At 42.5% G+C, this 16918-nt stretch overlaps 1 protein-coding gene across 4 annotated transcripts in view; it reads right to left on the bottom strand.

Moving 5' to 3' along the window:
- Positions 1-16301, bottom strand: part of prmt3 (protein arginine methyltransferase 3) — a 191835-nt gene extending 175534 nt beyond the window's left edge. For 2 of the 4 annotated variants that reach the window (XM_043705398.1, XM_043705399.1), the window contains exons 1-4: positions 16049-16300; positions 8028-8151; positions 1398-1480; positions 1170-1219 (exon numbers count right to left, since the gene is read on the bottom strand). In XM_043705398.1, the coding sequence (XP_043561333.1) occupies positions 1170-1219; positions 1398-1480; positions 8028-8151; positions 16049-16190 (399 nt within the window). In that variant the 5' untranslated portion in view covers positions 16191-16300. Of the gene's footprint in view, positions 1-1169; positions 1220-1397; positions 1481-8027; positions 8152-15841; positions 15983-16048 lie in introns of those variants that run through there. The other 2 variants (XM_043705402.1, XM_043705401.1) reach the window with 2 other exon arrangements.
- Between the last annotated feature and the right edge of the window lie 617 nt (positions 16302-16918).

Raw genomic sequence — 16918 nt, 5'->3', positions numbered from 1 at the left:
GCAAAATTTTAAGCCATGTTAACTGCAATTAAACCGTCTCAGTTCAATCCAATCTCACTCAGTTCAAAGGGGGGTTATTGCCCTCCTTATTAAATTTCCCTAATATTATCATTCTTCACTTCAATCATCACAGCATTCTCATCCAAAAGGATGAGATGAAAGAATAGATGTATTTCCAAGTTGCAATGCCTCTCCAAGAAATTTATGATTTTATTACATATACACAGGAAACAGGCTCTTCGGCCCAACTCATAGCTGATATACAGATATCAAGATGGAATATAAACCAGACTGACAATGGTCAGAGAACTGAAGAGGTGGAACCATTCTTTTGTTACATAGATTTAAGCCAACATTTGTGTTTTAAAATATAAAATTTATTGTTTTGTGAAGCTGGCTCTGTCAAGATGTGCAGTTTTTAAATCTGCTTGCAATATTAAGTTAGCAGTGCCATGTAAGTAAATCATGGTATCGACAGGTCTCTGTAAGTTACTGGAATTGATTGACCAGTAGAAAGTTAGAAGAATTGGACCTCCTCCGAAGACAATGCCCACATCCCCCCCCCCGTGCCAGTCTAGTCACTGTGGTACTGCTTTGGAAGGTGCATCTCTAGACAGTGTGTCCGTTCTTGGGTAAAGAAACAAAACCACTGACAGCCATTATTCATGAAGACAAATTATAATGCAATTATATTTTCTACAAATGTGCAGGTATACAAACAAACATCTTTGGGCACCATAAAGTATTTGTTGGATTGTTTCTACAAAACAGACGTACCCACAGTCACTCCTATTCTACAAGACTTCCTGATCCAAGCATTAAATGTATTCCTCTATTATGTTTCCTTTATAGTTAGCACCAAACATTATCCCTGCCAGATTTCACATAGTGACATTAGTGACATTAAATATTAGAATTGTTTGGAGTGAGTTACAGAATGATTAATACAACTCGGAATTTAAATTAGACTGCAGTAGAAAGATTCATAAATTGCCAGCATCCATCTCCAGTTCCTGCACAGTGTTCAATGGAAATTTTATCCACATTGACTATTGTTTTCCTGGAATTAAAGGCTTTTAATATCACCTTGCGCACTGTGAGAAGACCACAAGAGTTTGATTACTAGATTGAAAAAACAAAGAAAATACTTTTCAGACATCAAAACTTACTGTGATTCTAATGAAATTGACAAGCTTGATGAACCCATAACAATCGAGACCTGAAAAAGATACTTCCTGTTACCATTAAAATACACAATTGACAAAGTATTCAAGTTCTTAAAAAATTATAGATTTCATACTTAATTGTTTTCCAATTTTTAAAAAAAGCAGTTTGAATGTGGAAAACACAATGACCCTAAGGTTTCGGTGTTATGTTTCAACTGAGAAATGACCTACCATGCTTGTGAACTATTTGGATAATGTCAAACTGATGGTCCACTCTACAGTGAGAAAAAGTATCTTCAGTTGAACTGAATAACCTGCTTACAAAAGAAAAAAATTCCAATTACCTTCATTTTTTTTAGTATTAATAAATATTGTGATGAATACATTAATGGAATTAATATCACTGAATCTCCCACTGTCAACATCCTGGGGTTACTGCTAACCATAAACGGAATTGAACCAGCCACATAAATATTGTAATTATCAGAGCAGGAACCAAAGCCTGTTCACCATCCACAAGGCACAAGTCAGGAGTGGGATGGAATATTCGCCAATGGATTGGAGAAGTGCAGCTCCAGTAGCACTCGAGAAGTTCAACATTGTCCAGGATGATGGAAGCAGCTCAGATGGTAAAGACCATGGGTTTGGAAGATGATATTGAAATATCCTTGCTGAATTATTGCAGTGCATCTAGCAAACGGTTCACACTGCTGCCAATGCATTGGTGATGAGGGGATTGAATGTTGAAGGCTGTGGATTAAGAGGCAATCAAGTGGGTTGCTGTGTTCTAGATAGCGCTTGGGTTCTTCAGTGTTGTTGGGACTGTGTTCATCCAGGGAAGTGGTGAAACGGAACTAAGGGTCAAACCAGTAACAAGGGTACTTAGGAGCTGTAGTTCAGGATTCTCTTAAGGTCAACATACAGGTTCAGTTGGCAGTGAAGCCGGCAATGCAATGTTAGCATTCATTTCAAGAGGGCTAGAATACAAGAGCATGAATATACTGCTGAGGCTAGAAAAGCTCTGGTCAGACCACACTTGGAATACTGCAAGCAGTTTTGGGCCCATCTCTAAGGAAGGATCTGCTGACATTATGGGGGTTCCAGAGGAGGTCTACAATAATGATCCCGGAAACGAAGGGCTTGTCATATGAGGAGCGGTTGAGGATTCTGGGTCTGTACTCGATGGGGTTTAGAAAGATATGGGAGGATCGGATTGAAACTTACAGAATGCTGGGAGGCCTGGATTGATTGGACATGAGGAAGACGTTTCCACCAATAGGAGGGGGCGAGTACCTGAGGCCACAGCTTCAGAGTAAAGGGACCACCCTTTAGTACTGAAATGAGGAGGAATTTCTTCAGCCAGAGGGTGGTGAATCTGTGGAAGTCATTTCCACAACCAATTGTGGAGGCCAAGTCACCGACTGTACTTCAGATAGAGATAGATCAGTAAGGGGGTCAAAGGTCATAGGGAAAAGGCAGGAGAATTCTGTTCCTATATCTGGTTTTACATTTGCCTTCACATAAAGCTAGATTGATTCAATCATGCAAGAGAAAGAAACAAGAAATCAGTTGAAAAAGAATTGATTGCTCCTCTGGAGGCAGGGGTTCATTAGGATGTTTCCAGACAGATGAACCAAGATGGCTCAAATCGCCTCCTTCATGCATTGTTGTTCTGCTTTAAGCAGCAGCAGAGCCATAGGACTTGGAACAGCGTGCACCTGTTCATCATGTTGACAGTGCCAACACCAGTCTACAAGCAATTCATTATCTTCCCTGGGAATTGTTATCAGTTTTTATTTGGTATGTCATTCCCAAGGTGTTTTATGATCAGTCAGATTCTTGAAGCATATTTGGAAAGCTATCAAATAAAGTCCAGAATCTGCAAAGAGACATACATTTTCGGTCTCAGAAAATCCATAGAGTCTGAAAACGGCAGCTTCTGGTTCATTTGTAGACACAGTGCAGCCAAAAACTTTCAAATGAGAAATAAATAGCTTGCTTCTCTCTATCTTTCAGATTTTGATGGACTTGTATCGTCCGCTCACAAAATATTATTTCCCCGAGGAGTTATGAAGGGTCAGATTCTACTAATGCACAACTTCCAACAGCATTTCTGCGGTGAACCAGTTCTTGACTCTACATCCTTCAGCTCAAAAGAATCTTTTGCCAGAACACAGCTGAGGTAAGGGCACTGAAGCATGGGAGTCCCATCCTGTCAGACAGGGCAGACAACACGAAGAGTGGAAAAGAAAGATTTAACTGAAAAACAAACAGGAGAACAGAGAAGTAGGAATTTTTAAAATTTAAATTTGGCAGTTTTTAAACAAAAAAATTGCTGAATCAGCCTACAATTTGAAGGAGCACTGAGTCACAACTGGAATAGCTAACTTTCAGTGGCACAGCACCACTGGTAGACATCAACACTTAGATTAGATTAGATTACCTACACAGTGTGGAAACAGGCCCTTCGGCCCAAGAAGTCCACACCGACCCGCCGAAGCGCAACCCACCCAGACCCATTCCCCTACACATAACACTACGAGCAATTTAGCGTGGCCAATTCGCCTAACCTGCATATTTTTGGACTGTGGGAGGAAACCGGAGCACCCGAAGGAAACCCACGCAGAGACGGGGAGAACGTGTGCAAACTCCACACAGAGTCACCTGAGGCGGGAATTGAACCCAGGTCTCTCAAGCTGTGAGGCAGCACTGCTAACCACTGTGCCACCGTGCTGTCCACTGTTGTGGGTCGCCTCCTACACAGATCAAAGGAGGACTACAGTATGTAGGTTAACTGGGTGTTTATTCAAATAACCTTGAAGAGATAGATAGATGGATAGACAGAGAGACAGAGAGAGACACAGAGAGAGGCTAAACAGAGGGACCGGGGTGTCATTGTGTATGAATCACAAAAAGTTGGTTTGCAGGTGATTGAGAAGGCAAATGGAATATTGTCCTTCATTGTTAGAAGGATGGGGTTTTAAAACAGGGAGGTAAAGCTGCAGCTGTATAGGGTGCTGATGAGGCCACACCAGGGGCACTGTGCACAGTTTTGCTCCTTTACTTCAGAAAGGATGCACTCTCAGTGTAGGAGTGCAGAGGAAATTCACTATGTTAATTCTGGAGTTGAAAGGGTTGGTTTTTAAAGGAGTGGTTGAGTGGACTGGAACTGTACTCTTTGGAATTTAGAAAAATGAGGGGATCTTATAGATACATATAAAATTATGAAGAGAATAGATAAGATAGAAACAGGGTGGTTGTTTCCAATGGCTGGTGGAACTAGAACTAGGAGCATAGCCTCAAAGTAAGAGTGAGCAGAGTTATAACTGAGTTGAGGAAGAACCTTTTCACCCAAAGGGTTGTGGATCTGTAGAATTCCCTGCCCAGTGAAACAGTTGAGGCTAATTCACTGAATGGTTTTAAAACAAAGATTGATAGATTTTTGAATAGTAAAGGAATTAAGGGTTATGGTGAGAGGGTGAGTAAGTGGAGTTGAGTCCACAAAAAGGTCAACCATGAACTTATTGAATGGCGGAGCAGGCTCAAGGGGCAGATGGCCTACTCCTGCTCCTAGTTCTTATGTTCGAACTCTGTCCCACCTCTATCCAATACATACAGAAAACCAAATCGGCTTTTATCCATCTTGTAATACAAGACGCCTAAATTAGTGTCCAAGAATGAAACATAAACAAACAGAAACCTTCCATCTTCAGTCTTTTTCATATCCCTTCAACAGGAAGCTGTTTGTCTTCCTGTACAAACTCTTCTTGGGAGTCTGCTCCCAAAGCTGATTCTGGCATTAAGGAGTGTAAGAACACTTAGGGTATTCAAGGCTCATGCTTGTCAAAAATGTGTCTTACAATACCACCTAGCAAACTCTCGTCTCAGTCCTGCTATAACTACTTTGTATGAAATCTTAAAATTCCCACTTCAACCGCAATTACACCATCATGAGGGCACTTACTAGTCTTTTGTTTACGAGTCTAAATACCTGTAACTGATTTAATTTTGCCCATAAAAATACAGCAGTTCATACTGTCAGTCCATGGAGTAGTGGGACAGACAGCAAACACTGAAACAAAGCTAACGCCAGAATCCTTCAAGTCAGACAGAAACCTTCAGATATTGATATACAAATATGGAATTTGGGAACATAGGTAGGCCATTCAGCCCTTTGATTCTGCTACACCATTCAAAATGATCATGGCTGATCTGTTTGTGCTTGCAATTCAATAATCCTCCATTTGCTCAATAATTTTTGATTTCCCTGCCTAACAAAAATCTATCCAATTCTGGCCAATTCAGTGACCCTGCCTCTTTAGAAACTTCCAAAAGTCACACAACTCACAGAGAGAAAATGGTTCTCCTTGTGTCTTCATTTTGAAACAGCGTCCCTTAATCCTGCACACACACTCGATGGGAAACACCCATCCCACATCGACCTTGTCCAGACCTAACAACTTTGCCCCTCACTCTTCTGAACTCCAGTCGAAGCAAGCCTAACCTGCTCAACTTATCATAAGACAATCCACCTCAGTTCAGGTATAAATGTAGTCAATGAAACAGAAATACTGCGGATGCTGGAAATCTGAAACAAATACAGAGAACAGTGGAGAAACTCAGCAGGTCTGGCAGCACCGACACAGACAGAAACTGAAGCACATTCAAATGCAACGAGATGTCGACAATATCCAGGCTTGGGCTGGCAAGTGCCAAGTAACATTCGCACTACACAAATACCAGGCCATGACCATCACCAATAAGGGACAATCTAAACACTGCCCCTTGATATTCAATGGTATTACTCAGGCTGAGACTCTTTTCACTGGCGCAGAGAAAGTTCAAAGGTGAATTTACAGAGGTTTATAAAATCATGAGGTGTATAGATAAGGCGAATGGCAGGTGCCTTTCCCTGAGGGTGAGGGATTTCAAGATGAGGGGACATATTTTTAAATTGACAGGAAAGGGATTTTAAAAAGACATGTGGGGAATTTTTTCTTTTACATGGAGAGTGGTTCATGTGTGGAATGAACTTCCAGAGGAAGTGGTGAATACGGGTACAGTTACAACATTTAAAAGACATTAAGATAAGTACATGAATAAGAAATATTTGGAGGAATATGGGCCAAGTGCAGGCAGGTGGAATGAGTTTAATTTGGCTGGCATGGACTGTTTGGACCAAAGGGTCTGTTTCTGTGCTGTATAACACTATGTTTCCATGACTCATGTCTATCAGAGAGAAAACACAGTTTCCTCATCTCAGTTTCAAATAGGCATCTGAGCTCAAGATGTGTTGCTGGAAAAGCGCAGCAGGCCAGGCAGCATCCAACAGGAGAATCGACGTTTCGGGCATAAGCCCTTCTTCCTTGGATGCTGCCTGACCTGCTGCGCTTTTCCAGCAACACATTTTCAGCTCTGATCTCCAGTATCTGCAGCCCTTACTTTCTCTCAAATAGGCGCCTGCCAATGTTTGGACAATGAACTCTCTTCCTAAATTCTTCCACAAGTGGAAACATCCTTTCCACATTTCCCTCAGTATAGACCCCTCAGGATTTTATATATTTCAATCAAGTCACCTCAAATTCTTCTAAGTATCTGCATGTAACAGCCTAGCCTGTCCACCCTTTCCTTACAAAACAACTTGACCAATCCAAGTTTCAGTCTGCTAAGACCAAATCCCTCTTCCTTCTCCAAGGAATAAAGATGTTAACTTTCCCTTCAATCCAAGTACCCTTAAAATGTAGGTGGACAAACATTTGAAATGCCACAACATTCAAGGTTATGGGTCGAATGCTCATAAATGGGAATAGTGTAGGTAATAGTGTAGATAATTAGTGATATAGACGCGATGGGCAGAAGACCCTCTTCTGTGCTGAATGCGTTTATGACTCTATCTGATCAGCCAGTAGTTCAGCAAAGTGTTAACATAATTTTAAAAGAAGTAACAGCATCATTAAACCAACTCAACTACCTTTTTACGATCTGACCTACTCAACCACTTTGTTATGAAGAATTGGGGTGTACTGTACCTTTAGGAGAATTAAAGGCAACAGAACTACCTGACAGAACCACTGTTCTGAAAAAAAGATACAATGTAACATGTGCTCCAGCTACTGAGGTAGCTAGGGTAGCTGGTTCCTGGAAACAACAAAACAGATTTGAATTAGGCCAAATAGTTTAAATTATACCCCAAAAAATACCAAACTCCAATTCAGTTTGAATTTAGTATATTGACAATCTTAAAAGCCAATGACAAAATCCGATGCTTTGGGGGGGGGGGGGGGGGTATAAGACCAGGGAAAATTGAACAGTTGAGGGGAGAACTGCCAAGCCAATGACATCTGCAAACTATCCAGAAAAATAGCTCTCTTAAAAGATACCTTTATTGATCAGTAACCGGTGAAACGGTATACCCAAGGAGAAGAAAAGACTGAAATACAGAGAAGATCGAAAGCTGCCTGGTTTTTAGATAAGAAGTTTTTGTTTGTACATCGTAATCAGAGAGTTTTATCAGTCTAGTGCTGTAGTGGGGAAAGTAAAAGATAGCTTAGAGGAAGGAATTGTAAATAGTTGTTAGTTAATTATTCTCTGTTATACCTTAAGAAATAAAGTTGTTAATTTTTACTTTAAGTAGTCCTTCACCTCTCGAACTTTCACAGAATACTGCACGGGGTAAATGTTTTCTGTGTTGCACATTTACATTAAGCAGGAGAGTTTACCTTGTGTCATAACAACTTTGAAACATTTGAAATATTTTGTGACAATGCAATTTTACCCCAAACCATGAGTGACATAAATATTTGAAGATTTTTTGACATAGTGATTTTTATTTTTATCTTGAAAGCAGAAAGCTAAAAGCACCTTTCACAAAACAGGCAACAAATTTGTTCTTGTCCTTTGGTCTGCTCTTCTTCGTCCCAGTCACACCATTCCTCATCATCCATCTCTGACAATTCAGGCATCTCGTCGGTAACATCTTCTCTGTCTATCAGGGGAAAAGAAAACAAGTCAAAATCTATCAAAAAGACAATAAACTGAGATAGAGCATAAATCTCACATACACAAAGAAAACTAGTCATAATAATTCTGGTAGAAGAGCTGTCCACAAAACATCACTCCACCGAGTTGCAACATACAACAACACCAATTTATATGGTGCCTTACAGCTGAACAATTTCATAAGAAATGTCACAAGTGTATGATCGGTGACCCAGAACTAAGTAAGGAGATATTGGCAGAGGTTACTAAAAGCTCGGCAAAGGGGTAGACTTTGAAGCCAGTCATAAAACTGGAATAACGCTTAAGGAAATCATTCCATGATTTAAGGTCTGGACAGCCAAAGGTACTTTAACTACAGGAAAGTGAAGAGAATGGGGCTATGCAGAGACCAGAGCTAGAGGAATATGGTGTTCTCAGTGGTTTGGATGGACTCCAGGTGCTGACAGAGGTAGAGGGAGGAGAAAGAGACTATACAGTAAACAGAAGAGGTGTCTGTAGGTTTGCTCACTGAGCTGGAAGGTTCACGTTCAGACGTTTCATCACCATACTAGGTAACATCTTCAGTGAGCCTCCTATCAAAGCATTGCTGATGATTCTTGCTTTCTATTTATATGTTGGGGCTTCTTTGGGTTAGTGATGTAATTTCCTGTGGTAATGTCATTTCCCATGGGGATGTTATTTCCTGTTCTTTTTCTCAGGGGGTGGTAAATCAGGTCCAAGTCAATGTGTTTGTTGATAGAGTTCAGTTCTAGGAATTCTCGTGTGTGTCTCTGTTTGGCTTGTCCAGAAGAGGTGTATTGACAGAATCACAAGATCCTGAGGGGTCCCGACAGGCTGGAAGTGCTTCATCCTACAGAAGATTCAAAACTTAGGGGCCTTCGTTTAAAAACAAGGGTTTAAAAACAAGGAAACAAAGGGTAGTGATAAACGGCTCCATTTCGGAATGGCAGGCAGTGACCAGTGGGGTACCGCAGGGATCCATGCTGGGACCGCAGCTTTTTACAATATATGTTAATGATATAGAAGATGGTATCAGCAATAACATTAGCAAATTTGCTGATGATACAAAGCTGGGTGGCAGGGTGAAATGTGATGAGGATGTTACAAGATTACAGGGTGACCTGGACAAGTTAAGTAAGTGGGCAGATGCATGGCAGATGCAGTTTAATGTGGATAAATGTATGGTTATCCACTTTGGTAGCAAGAACAGGAAGGCAGACTACTACCACAATGGAATCAATTTATGTAAAGGGGCAGTACAGAGAGATCTGGGTGTTCTTGTACACCAGTCAATGAAGGCAAGCAGGCAGGTACAGCAGGTAGTGAAGAAGGCTAACAGCATGCTGGCCTTCATAACAAGAGGAATTGAATATAGAAGCAAAGAGGTGCTTCTGCAACTGTACAGGGCCCTGGTGAGACCTGATGGGCGAGTGCCGAACCAGAGGACACAGCTTAAAAATACAGGGTAGACCATTTAGGACAGAGCTCAGGAGAAACTTCTTCACCCAGAGAGTGGTGGCTGTGTGGAATGCTCTGCCCCAGAAGGCAGTGGAGGCCCAGTCTCTGGATTCATTTAAGAAAGAGTTGGATAGAGCTCTCAAAGATAGTGGAATCACGGGTTATGGAGATAAGGCAGGAACAGGATACTGATTAGGAATGATCAGCCATGATTATATTGAATGGCGGTGCAGGCTTGAAGGGCTGAATCGCCTACTCCTGCACCTATTGTTTATTGTCTATTGTCTATTGTCTAAAACTGGGATAAGCTAAAAGAGTTTATCTCAGAGCATGGAGTGTTGTTAGAACTCTCTTCCACAGAGAACAGAGTCTTTGAATATTTTTATGGCAGAGATAGATTGATTCTTGCTAAGCGAAGAGGTCATTGGGGGTCAGCAGGTCTGTGGATTTAGGGTCACAAACAGATCAGCCATAATCTCAACAAAAGGCAAAACAAGCTTGAAGGGTCGAAGAGCCGACTGATACTCCTGGTTCACCATGTTCATTGTCCAGACTGGAAGGAGGTGAACCTAAGACCAATGTCTAAGTAGCGAACAGCGGGACATTACAAGACGAGCCCTTTATCACAAAAGGAGACTAAACAATGAACAGGTTCAGCTTAGCTGCATAAAGAGTTTGGGGATCAACATCAAGGGAACACTGTTACCTTATTTGTAACCAGTGACTATTCACTACAACGATAGAATCATAAAATCCCTACCAGTCCTCCAAAGAGCATCCTACTCAGACGCACCCCGCCACCCTATTCCATCGCTGTAGCTGTGCATTTCCCACGGCTAACCCACCGAGCCACACACTACGGACAATTTAGCATGGCCCATCCACCAAGCCTGCACATTTTTTGGCCTGTGGGAGGAAACCGGAGCACCTAGAGGAAACACATGCAGACATGGGGAGAATATGCAAACTCCACGTAGATAGTTGTCTGAGGCTAGAATCAAACCTGGGTCCATGGCTCTGTGAGGCAGCAGTGCTAACCACTGAGCCACTGTGCTGCACACGATGCCAAGGCTTAATAGGTACGTAAGAAACAGGAGCAGGAATAGGTAAATGAATTGAATTACAAGGACTAAATGCACAAACTGAGTTCCCTCGAATATAGAAGATTGATGGGGTGATCTCACCATGTTGTTACAAATTTGTAAAGATTTGATGGGGTGAATATTGGGGCATGGCAGACAACTCCAAGACTAAGGTTCTAGGACACGGATTCAAATCCCATCATGTTAACTGGTCAACAAAGAAGACCATAACACTCTCATGGATTGTCAGGAGAATGCATCTGGTTCACTAACATCATTTAGGGAAGGTAATGTGCCATTTTTACCTGGCCTGTCCTACATGTGACTTCAGACTAACAGCAATGTGATTGACTCTTAAAAGCCTTCTGGGCAATTAGGGATAGGCAACCAACACTGGCCTCCTTAATGATGCTAAAAGCTAAAGATGGGCAGGTTAGATGGATTGGCTCTGCTAAACTGACCATAGTGTCCAGGGATGTGCAGACTAGGTTGACTAGCCATAAGAAATGCAGGGTTACAGGGATAGGGTAGTGGGAGTAGGTCTGAGGGTGGACTTAATAGACCAAATGGCCTGCTTCCACATTGTAGGGATTCTAAAAGAATAAGAGACATAAAAGACATGAGCTCAAACCAATGAAAGGTCCTTTCCAGACTAAGATTGGAAGGTTGGCGGTCATTACAGGAGATAGATAAACACTTAGAACAAACTTCATAGCAGAAAAAGACATGAGTGAGCCAGATGGGTTTTTGCAAAAATCACCAGTTGTTGCTATGGTCATCATTACTGAGTCCAGCTTCACATTCCAGTCACTTTTATTAACTGAATTTAAACTCCACCGGTTACCACAGTGGGGAATGTGCCAGTGTCCCCAGAGCACAGACCTGGACATCTGGATTACCAGCCCAGTGCCATTACCATGCCATCAGTGGTAGCTTTATCACATGTATTATGTCCCTAAATATAATGTGTTTCCAGCCTGTTGAACAACATACAACTTAAAAAATGCACACCTTCAGAATAATCTTTACTTCAAATGGACTTTACGACTGAAGCTGAACAAAGAGCTTTGTCACGGTAGGGAGCCTGCGGCCTCCTAGGCCATTGTGTGTGGCCTTTTGAACGAATCCAAATTTTGCAACATGCACGAAAAATGCTTTCTTGCTTTTCAACCACTTATTGCTGCGAATCTACATTCTCCTACTTAAGCAAAATCAAGACGCCCTTAAGGTCACAAATGATGGATACCCATCTAGAGGATCAGCTAAAACTGCAGACCTCCATGCTGCAACCAAATATTCAAATGCTTTCCTACAAAAAGCAGTCACAACAAAGTCATTAAAAGGTTAGTCAACTTTAGAATTAACATTTTTTTTTCTTTTTTTAAAGTTAGTTAGTACATAGTAGCTAGAGTTTTACAAAATAATGAGAATTTTGAAGAATATATAATTGAAGTTTCTTGGATGCGGCCTTTTTAGGTTACAACTAACATAATGCGGCCTTCCAACATGAAAAGGTTCCCCACCTGAGCAGTAAAACAACACCACACTCTTATCTCTATCCTGGCTGCTACACAACCAAAGATTCATTGTTGCTCCATAAGAACATAGAACATAGAAGAATACAGCGCAGTACAGGCCCTTTGGCCCTCGATGTTGCGCCGATCCAAGCCCACCTAACCTATACTAACCCACTATCCTCCATATACCTATCCAATGCCCGCTTAAATGCCCATAAAGAGGGAGAGTCCACCACTGCTACTGGCAGGGCATTCCATGAACTTACGACTCGCTGAGTGAAGAACCTAACCCTAACTTCAGTCCTATATCTACCACCCTTTAATTTAAAGCTATGCCCCCTTGTAATAGCTGCCTCCATACGTGGAAAAAGATTCTCACTGTCGACCCTATCTAAACCCCTAATCATCTTGTACACCTCTATCAAGTCACCCCTAAACCTTCTTTTCTCTAGTGAAAACAGCCCCAAGTGCCTCAGTCTTTCCTCATACGATTTTTCTTCCATACCAGGCAACATCCTGGTAACCCTCCTCTGCACCCGTTCCAGTGCCTCCACATCCTTCCTATAGTATGGCGACCAAAACTGCACACAATATTCCAGATGCGGCCGCACCAGAGTTTTATACAACTGCATCATGACCTCAGGGCTCCGGAACTCAATTCCTCTACCAATAAAAGCCAGTACGCCATATGCCTTCCTCACCGCACTATTTACCTGGGTGGCAACTTTCAGAGATCTGTGTACATGGACACCAAGATCCCTCTGCTCATCCACACTACCAAGTATCCGACCATTAGCCCAGTACCCCATCTTTTTGTTATTCTTCCCAAAGTGAATCACCTCACACTTAGCTACATTGTATTCCATTTGCCACCTTTCTGCCCAGCTCTGCAGCTTCTCTATATCCTGCTGTAACCTGCTACATCCTTCCTCACTGTCAACAACTCCTCTGACTTTCGTATCATCCGCAAACTTGCTTACCCAACCTTCTAACCCCTCTTCCAGGTCATTTATAAAAATGACAAACAGCAATGGTCCCAAAACAGATCCTTGCGGAACACCGCTAGTGACGGCACTCCATGAAGAAACTTTGCCATCAACTACTACCCTCTGTCTTCTTCCATCCAGCCAATTCCTAATCCGAACCTCCAACTCACCCTCTATGCCATATCTCCGTATTTTCTGCAGTAGCCTACCATGGGGAACCTTATCAAACGCCTTACTAAAATCCATATATACCACATCTGCCGCTTTCCCCTCATCAACCTCCTTCGTCACCTTTTCAAAGAATTAAGAGCAGAGTATTCTTTTCTTATGCTGCTGTGTGACAACCCTGCTACAAATCCCCCACTGCTTCCCAGTCCATTCCATCGGTGTTATTACATGGGCTGGAGGAGACAGCACTCTGTTACGGATGTCCTTGAAATTAGAACTAACAAACATCAACTAACTTCCATCTGGAATGCTCCCTGTCTTTCTAAGGACCATGCAATTTTAAGAGACCTTCCACTTAAATGTCTGAAGGCCCCTTCCACAAAGCCAGCCTCAGGATTTCCCAAACACTCAACTGCACATTACCCAGTCTGTCTCCAAAACAGAAAGGATAGGTTAAAGGCAGTTCCTCAGTGTGACAGAACACGGAAAGGTGTGTTCCACAAGGATTGATGAGGGACCATTATTACTCCTGATTTATGTGAATGGTTTAGGTTGGAGAATGAGCAGTCCAATATCAACATTTGCAATGACACCAAATGGTGGTTTTGGGGGAGTAAAGCTGGATGGGACGTGGATGGTGTAGCCAATAAAGAGGAATACTGCAACAAAACGTGAGAAGCTGTTAGCCGAGCAAAATGGGTGTTTTGTTTTCTTTATTCATGTTGCAGCTTTATGGGACATCGGTTAGGCCAATGTTGTGAAGATTGTGTTCAATTCTAATCTCCCTCCTATAGGAAGGATGTGGTGAAAAGGTTCAGAAAAGATTTACAAGGTTGCCAGGGAGAGGTATAGGGAGAGGCTGAACAGGCTGGGCTGTTTTCCCTGGAGTGACCTTATAGAGGTTTATAAAATCATGAGGGGCATGGATAGGATAAATAGACAAACTCTTTTCCCTGGGGTGGGGGAGTACAAAACTGGAGGGCATAGGTTTAAGATGAGAGGGGAACGATTTAAAAGGGACCTAAAGGGGCAACATTTTCACTCAGAGGGTGGTACGTGTATGAAATGAGCTGCCAGAGGAAGTGGTGGAGGCTGATATAATTACATCATTTAAAAGGCAGCTGGATGGTTATGTGAATAGGAAGAGTTGAGAGGGATATGGGCCAAGTGCTGGCAAATGGGACAAGATTAGGTTAGGATATATGCTTAGTATGGACAAGTTGGAGCAATGGGTCTGTTTCTGTGCTGTACGACTCTATGAATCTATTTGTGGGATGTCGGCATTGCAGGTAGCCAGCATTTATTGCCCACCCATCCATAATGAACAGATATTTCAATATAGATAACCAGCCGGCAGTGGGTCATCCTGCACTTTCCCAGCCGATTACTGACAAGGTCGCAGGTAGAGAATTAGCCTGGACAGATGTCAGGTCAACCAAGATTCCATGACCTCAGTCAAATGACATCTTAAAGTTCAAGTTCTCAATCTTGTTTTCAAATCTCTGCCATTGCCTCACCCCTTGCTATCTCGGATATCTCCTCCAGTTCCACAACCCTCAGATACTTTCACTCTTCTAATAATCAGATCCCCAACTGCTCCACGATCAAGTCTGATGAAGGGTCATCTAGACTCAAAATATTAGCTTGCTGTCTCTCCACAAATGCTGCTTGACCTAAATTTGTTGTTTTCAGCATACTCCAAGGTGTTGGGCCTGGACTTCCCTCACCCAAAACTCTTTTCCTCCCTGCACCTTACCTTAACATTCCCACCCTGAAGCCTACCTCGTCAACCAAGTTCCTGGTCACCTGACCTCATGGCTCCTTTATGACTCCATGTCATCCTTCGATAATACTCCAGTCAAGTCCTGGGACATTTCATTATGTCTGAGGTGCTACATAAATTGTAGTCCCTGACTCTTTCATCCTTAGCTACAATAGTTCAACAGCATTCGGTCCACATGGTCTCACTCTTTACAGTAAATTTTACCTGCCTTATTGAGCATACTCTGATTCACTCTCCAGACCAGAATGTCTTCATGTAAATCCAAAACTCAGAGACCCAATACACCCCCTCAGTATCTGTCCTCCACCCCTTACCACATACTTCCACTCATTAGCACTCCCCACCACAAATATTACTCCTCTATTACCCATACGCAAATTTTGCCCAGAAGCTAGCTTTAAACTTCACAAGTGAACACACACCTCTTTTGACTTGGAACGAAACTGGTCAAAACCTAGGTCCCTCTCCCTCCGTCCCCGTGCTCCCAAAACTCTCATTCCTAAATCCCTGCAGTTGCTGGCCAGACCTCTCTTAGAAAGATCAACTCACCCGGTCAGCCCCAGGATGGGGGGGGGGGGGCGGCAAGGGACTAACCCAACCCTCTACTCATTTAAAACCAGTCACCTTCAGTGGCTGCAATCTTGCAGAAAGCAGACCTTTTAATGCACCCGGAATGTTTTACCTGCAAGAAATATAAAACTGATGTTTACGTCCTGCGTCTTACACAACTTAAAATTTGCCCATTGAGAGCAGAACTGAGCCAGCTGCCAGTATAAATTCCCTGCCAGACTCTCAGTAGTAGCGATACAGCGCCCGCTACATTGTTACACTACAATGTTACAATTTATGTTACTCTTCATACATTGATATCTCACCCACGTGGGTTTACCTTCACTCTCAGCCATGTTCAAGCTACCGGTTCCATATGAAGTGTAATCAAACCCCCAACCTATCCCATCCGCTTCCAGGTCAATGGGATGGCTTAGTTCGAGCAAATAGGAAGTATTTCTGCAGATTTGGAGTGAGCCCATTCAACACTCCTTGCGTCCATGAGCGTTTGCTTTTAGTATTCAGTGCGATGCCGTGTCCCGCATTTGATCTAGATATCGATCTTTAATTACAACACTTAATGGTGTCTAATTAAAACCTCACCCTGACATAAACAGTATTTTATAGGTAGCTCCATCTGGTGCTGTCAGTGAGAATTGACAATGTTTAAATAATGTGTTCAAACCAAGAAGGGGCAGTAGCAGCAGTAACTGGACCAGTGGTGCTGGAAGAGCACAGCAATTCAGGCAGCATCCGAGGAGCTTCGAAATCGTCGTTTCGGGCAAAAGCCCTTCATCAGGGGTTTTTTTTTATTCCTGATGAAGGGCTTTTGCCCGAAACGACGATTTCGAAGCTCCTCGGATGCTGCCTGAATTGCTGTGCTCTTCCAGCACCACTGATCCAGAATCTGGTTTCCAGCATCTGCAGTCATTGTTTTTACCATTAGCAGCAGTAAGACGAATTATAGGCACTGTATTGCCATGCATTAGTAAGAAACGCCTTGGGTTTGTTCTGCAGTATAAAAATTTTATTATAAGGTATAGAACATTACAGCGTAGTACAGGCCCTTCCGCCCTCAATGTTGTGTCGACCTGTGAAACCAATCTGAAGTCCACCTAACCTAAACTATTCCATTCTCGTCCATATGTTTATCCGATGACCATTTAAATGCCCTTAAAGTTGGTGAGTCTACTGGTGCAGGCAGAGTTTT

This window comes from Chiloscyllium plagiosum, chromosome 16 (genome assembly GCF_004010195.1).
Source record: "Chiloscyllium plagiosum isolate BGI_BamShark_2017 chromosome 16, ASM401019v2, whole genome shotgun sequence".
Lineage (NCBI taxonomy): Eukaryota > Metazoa > Chordata > Chondrichthyes > Orectolobiformes > Hemiscylliidae > Chiloscyllium > Chiloscyllium plagiosum.
Note: the sequence above shows the minus strand (reverse complement) of the source record. Positions and strands in the feature narration are given on the sequence as shown.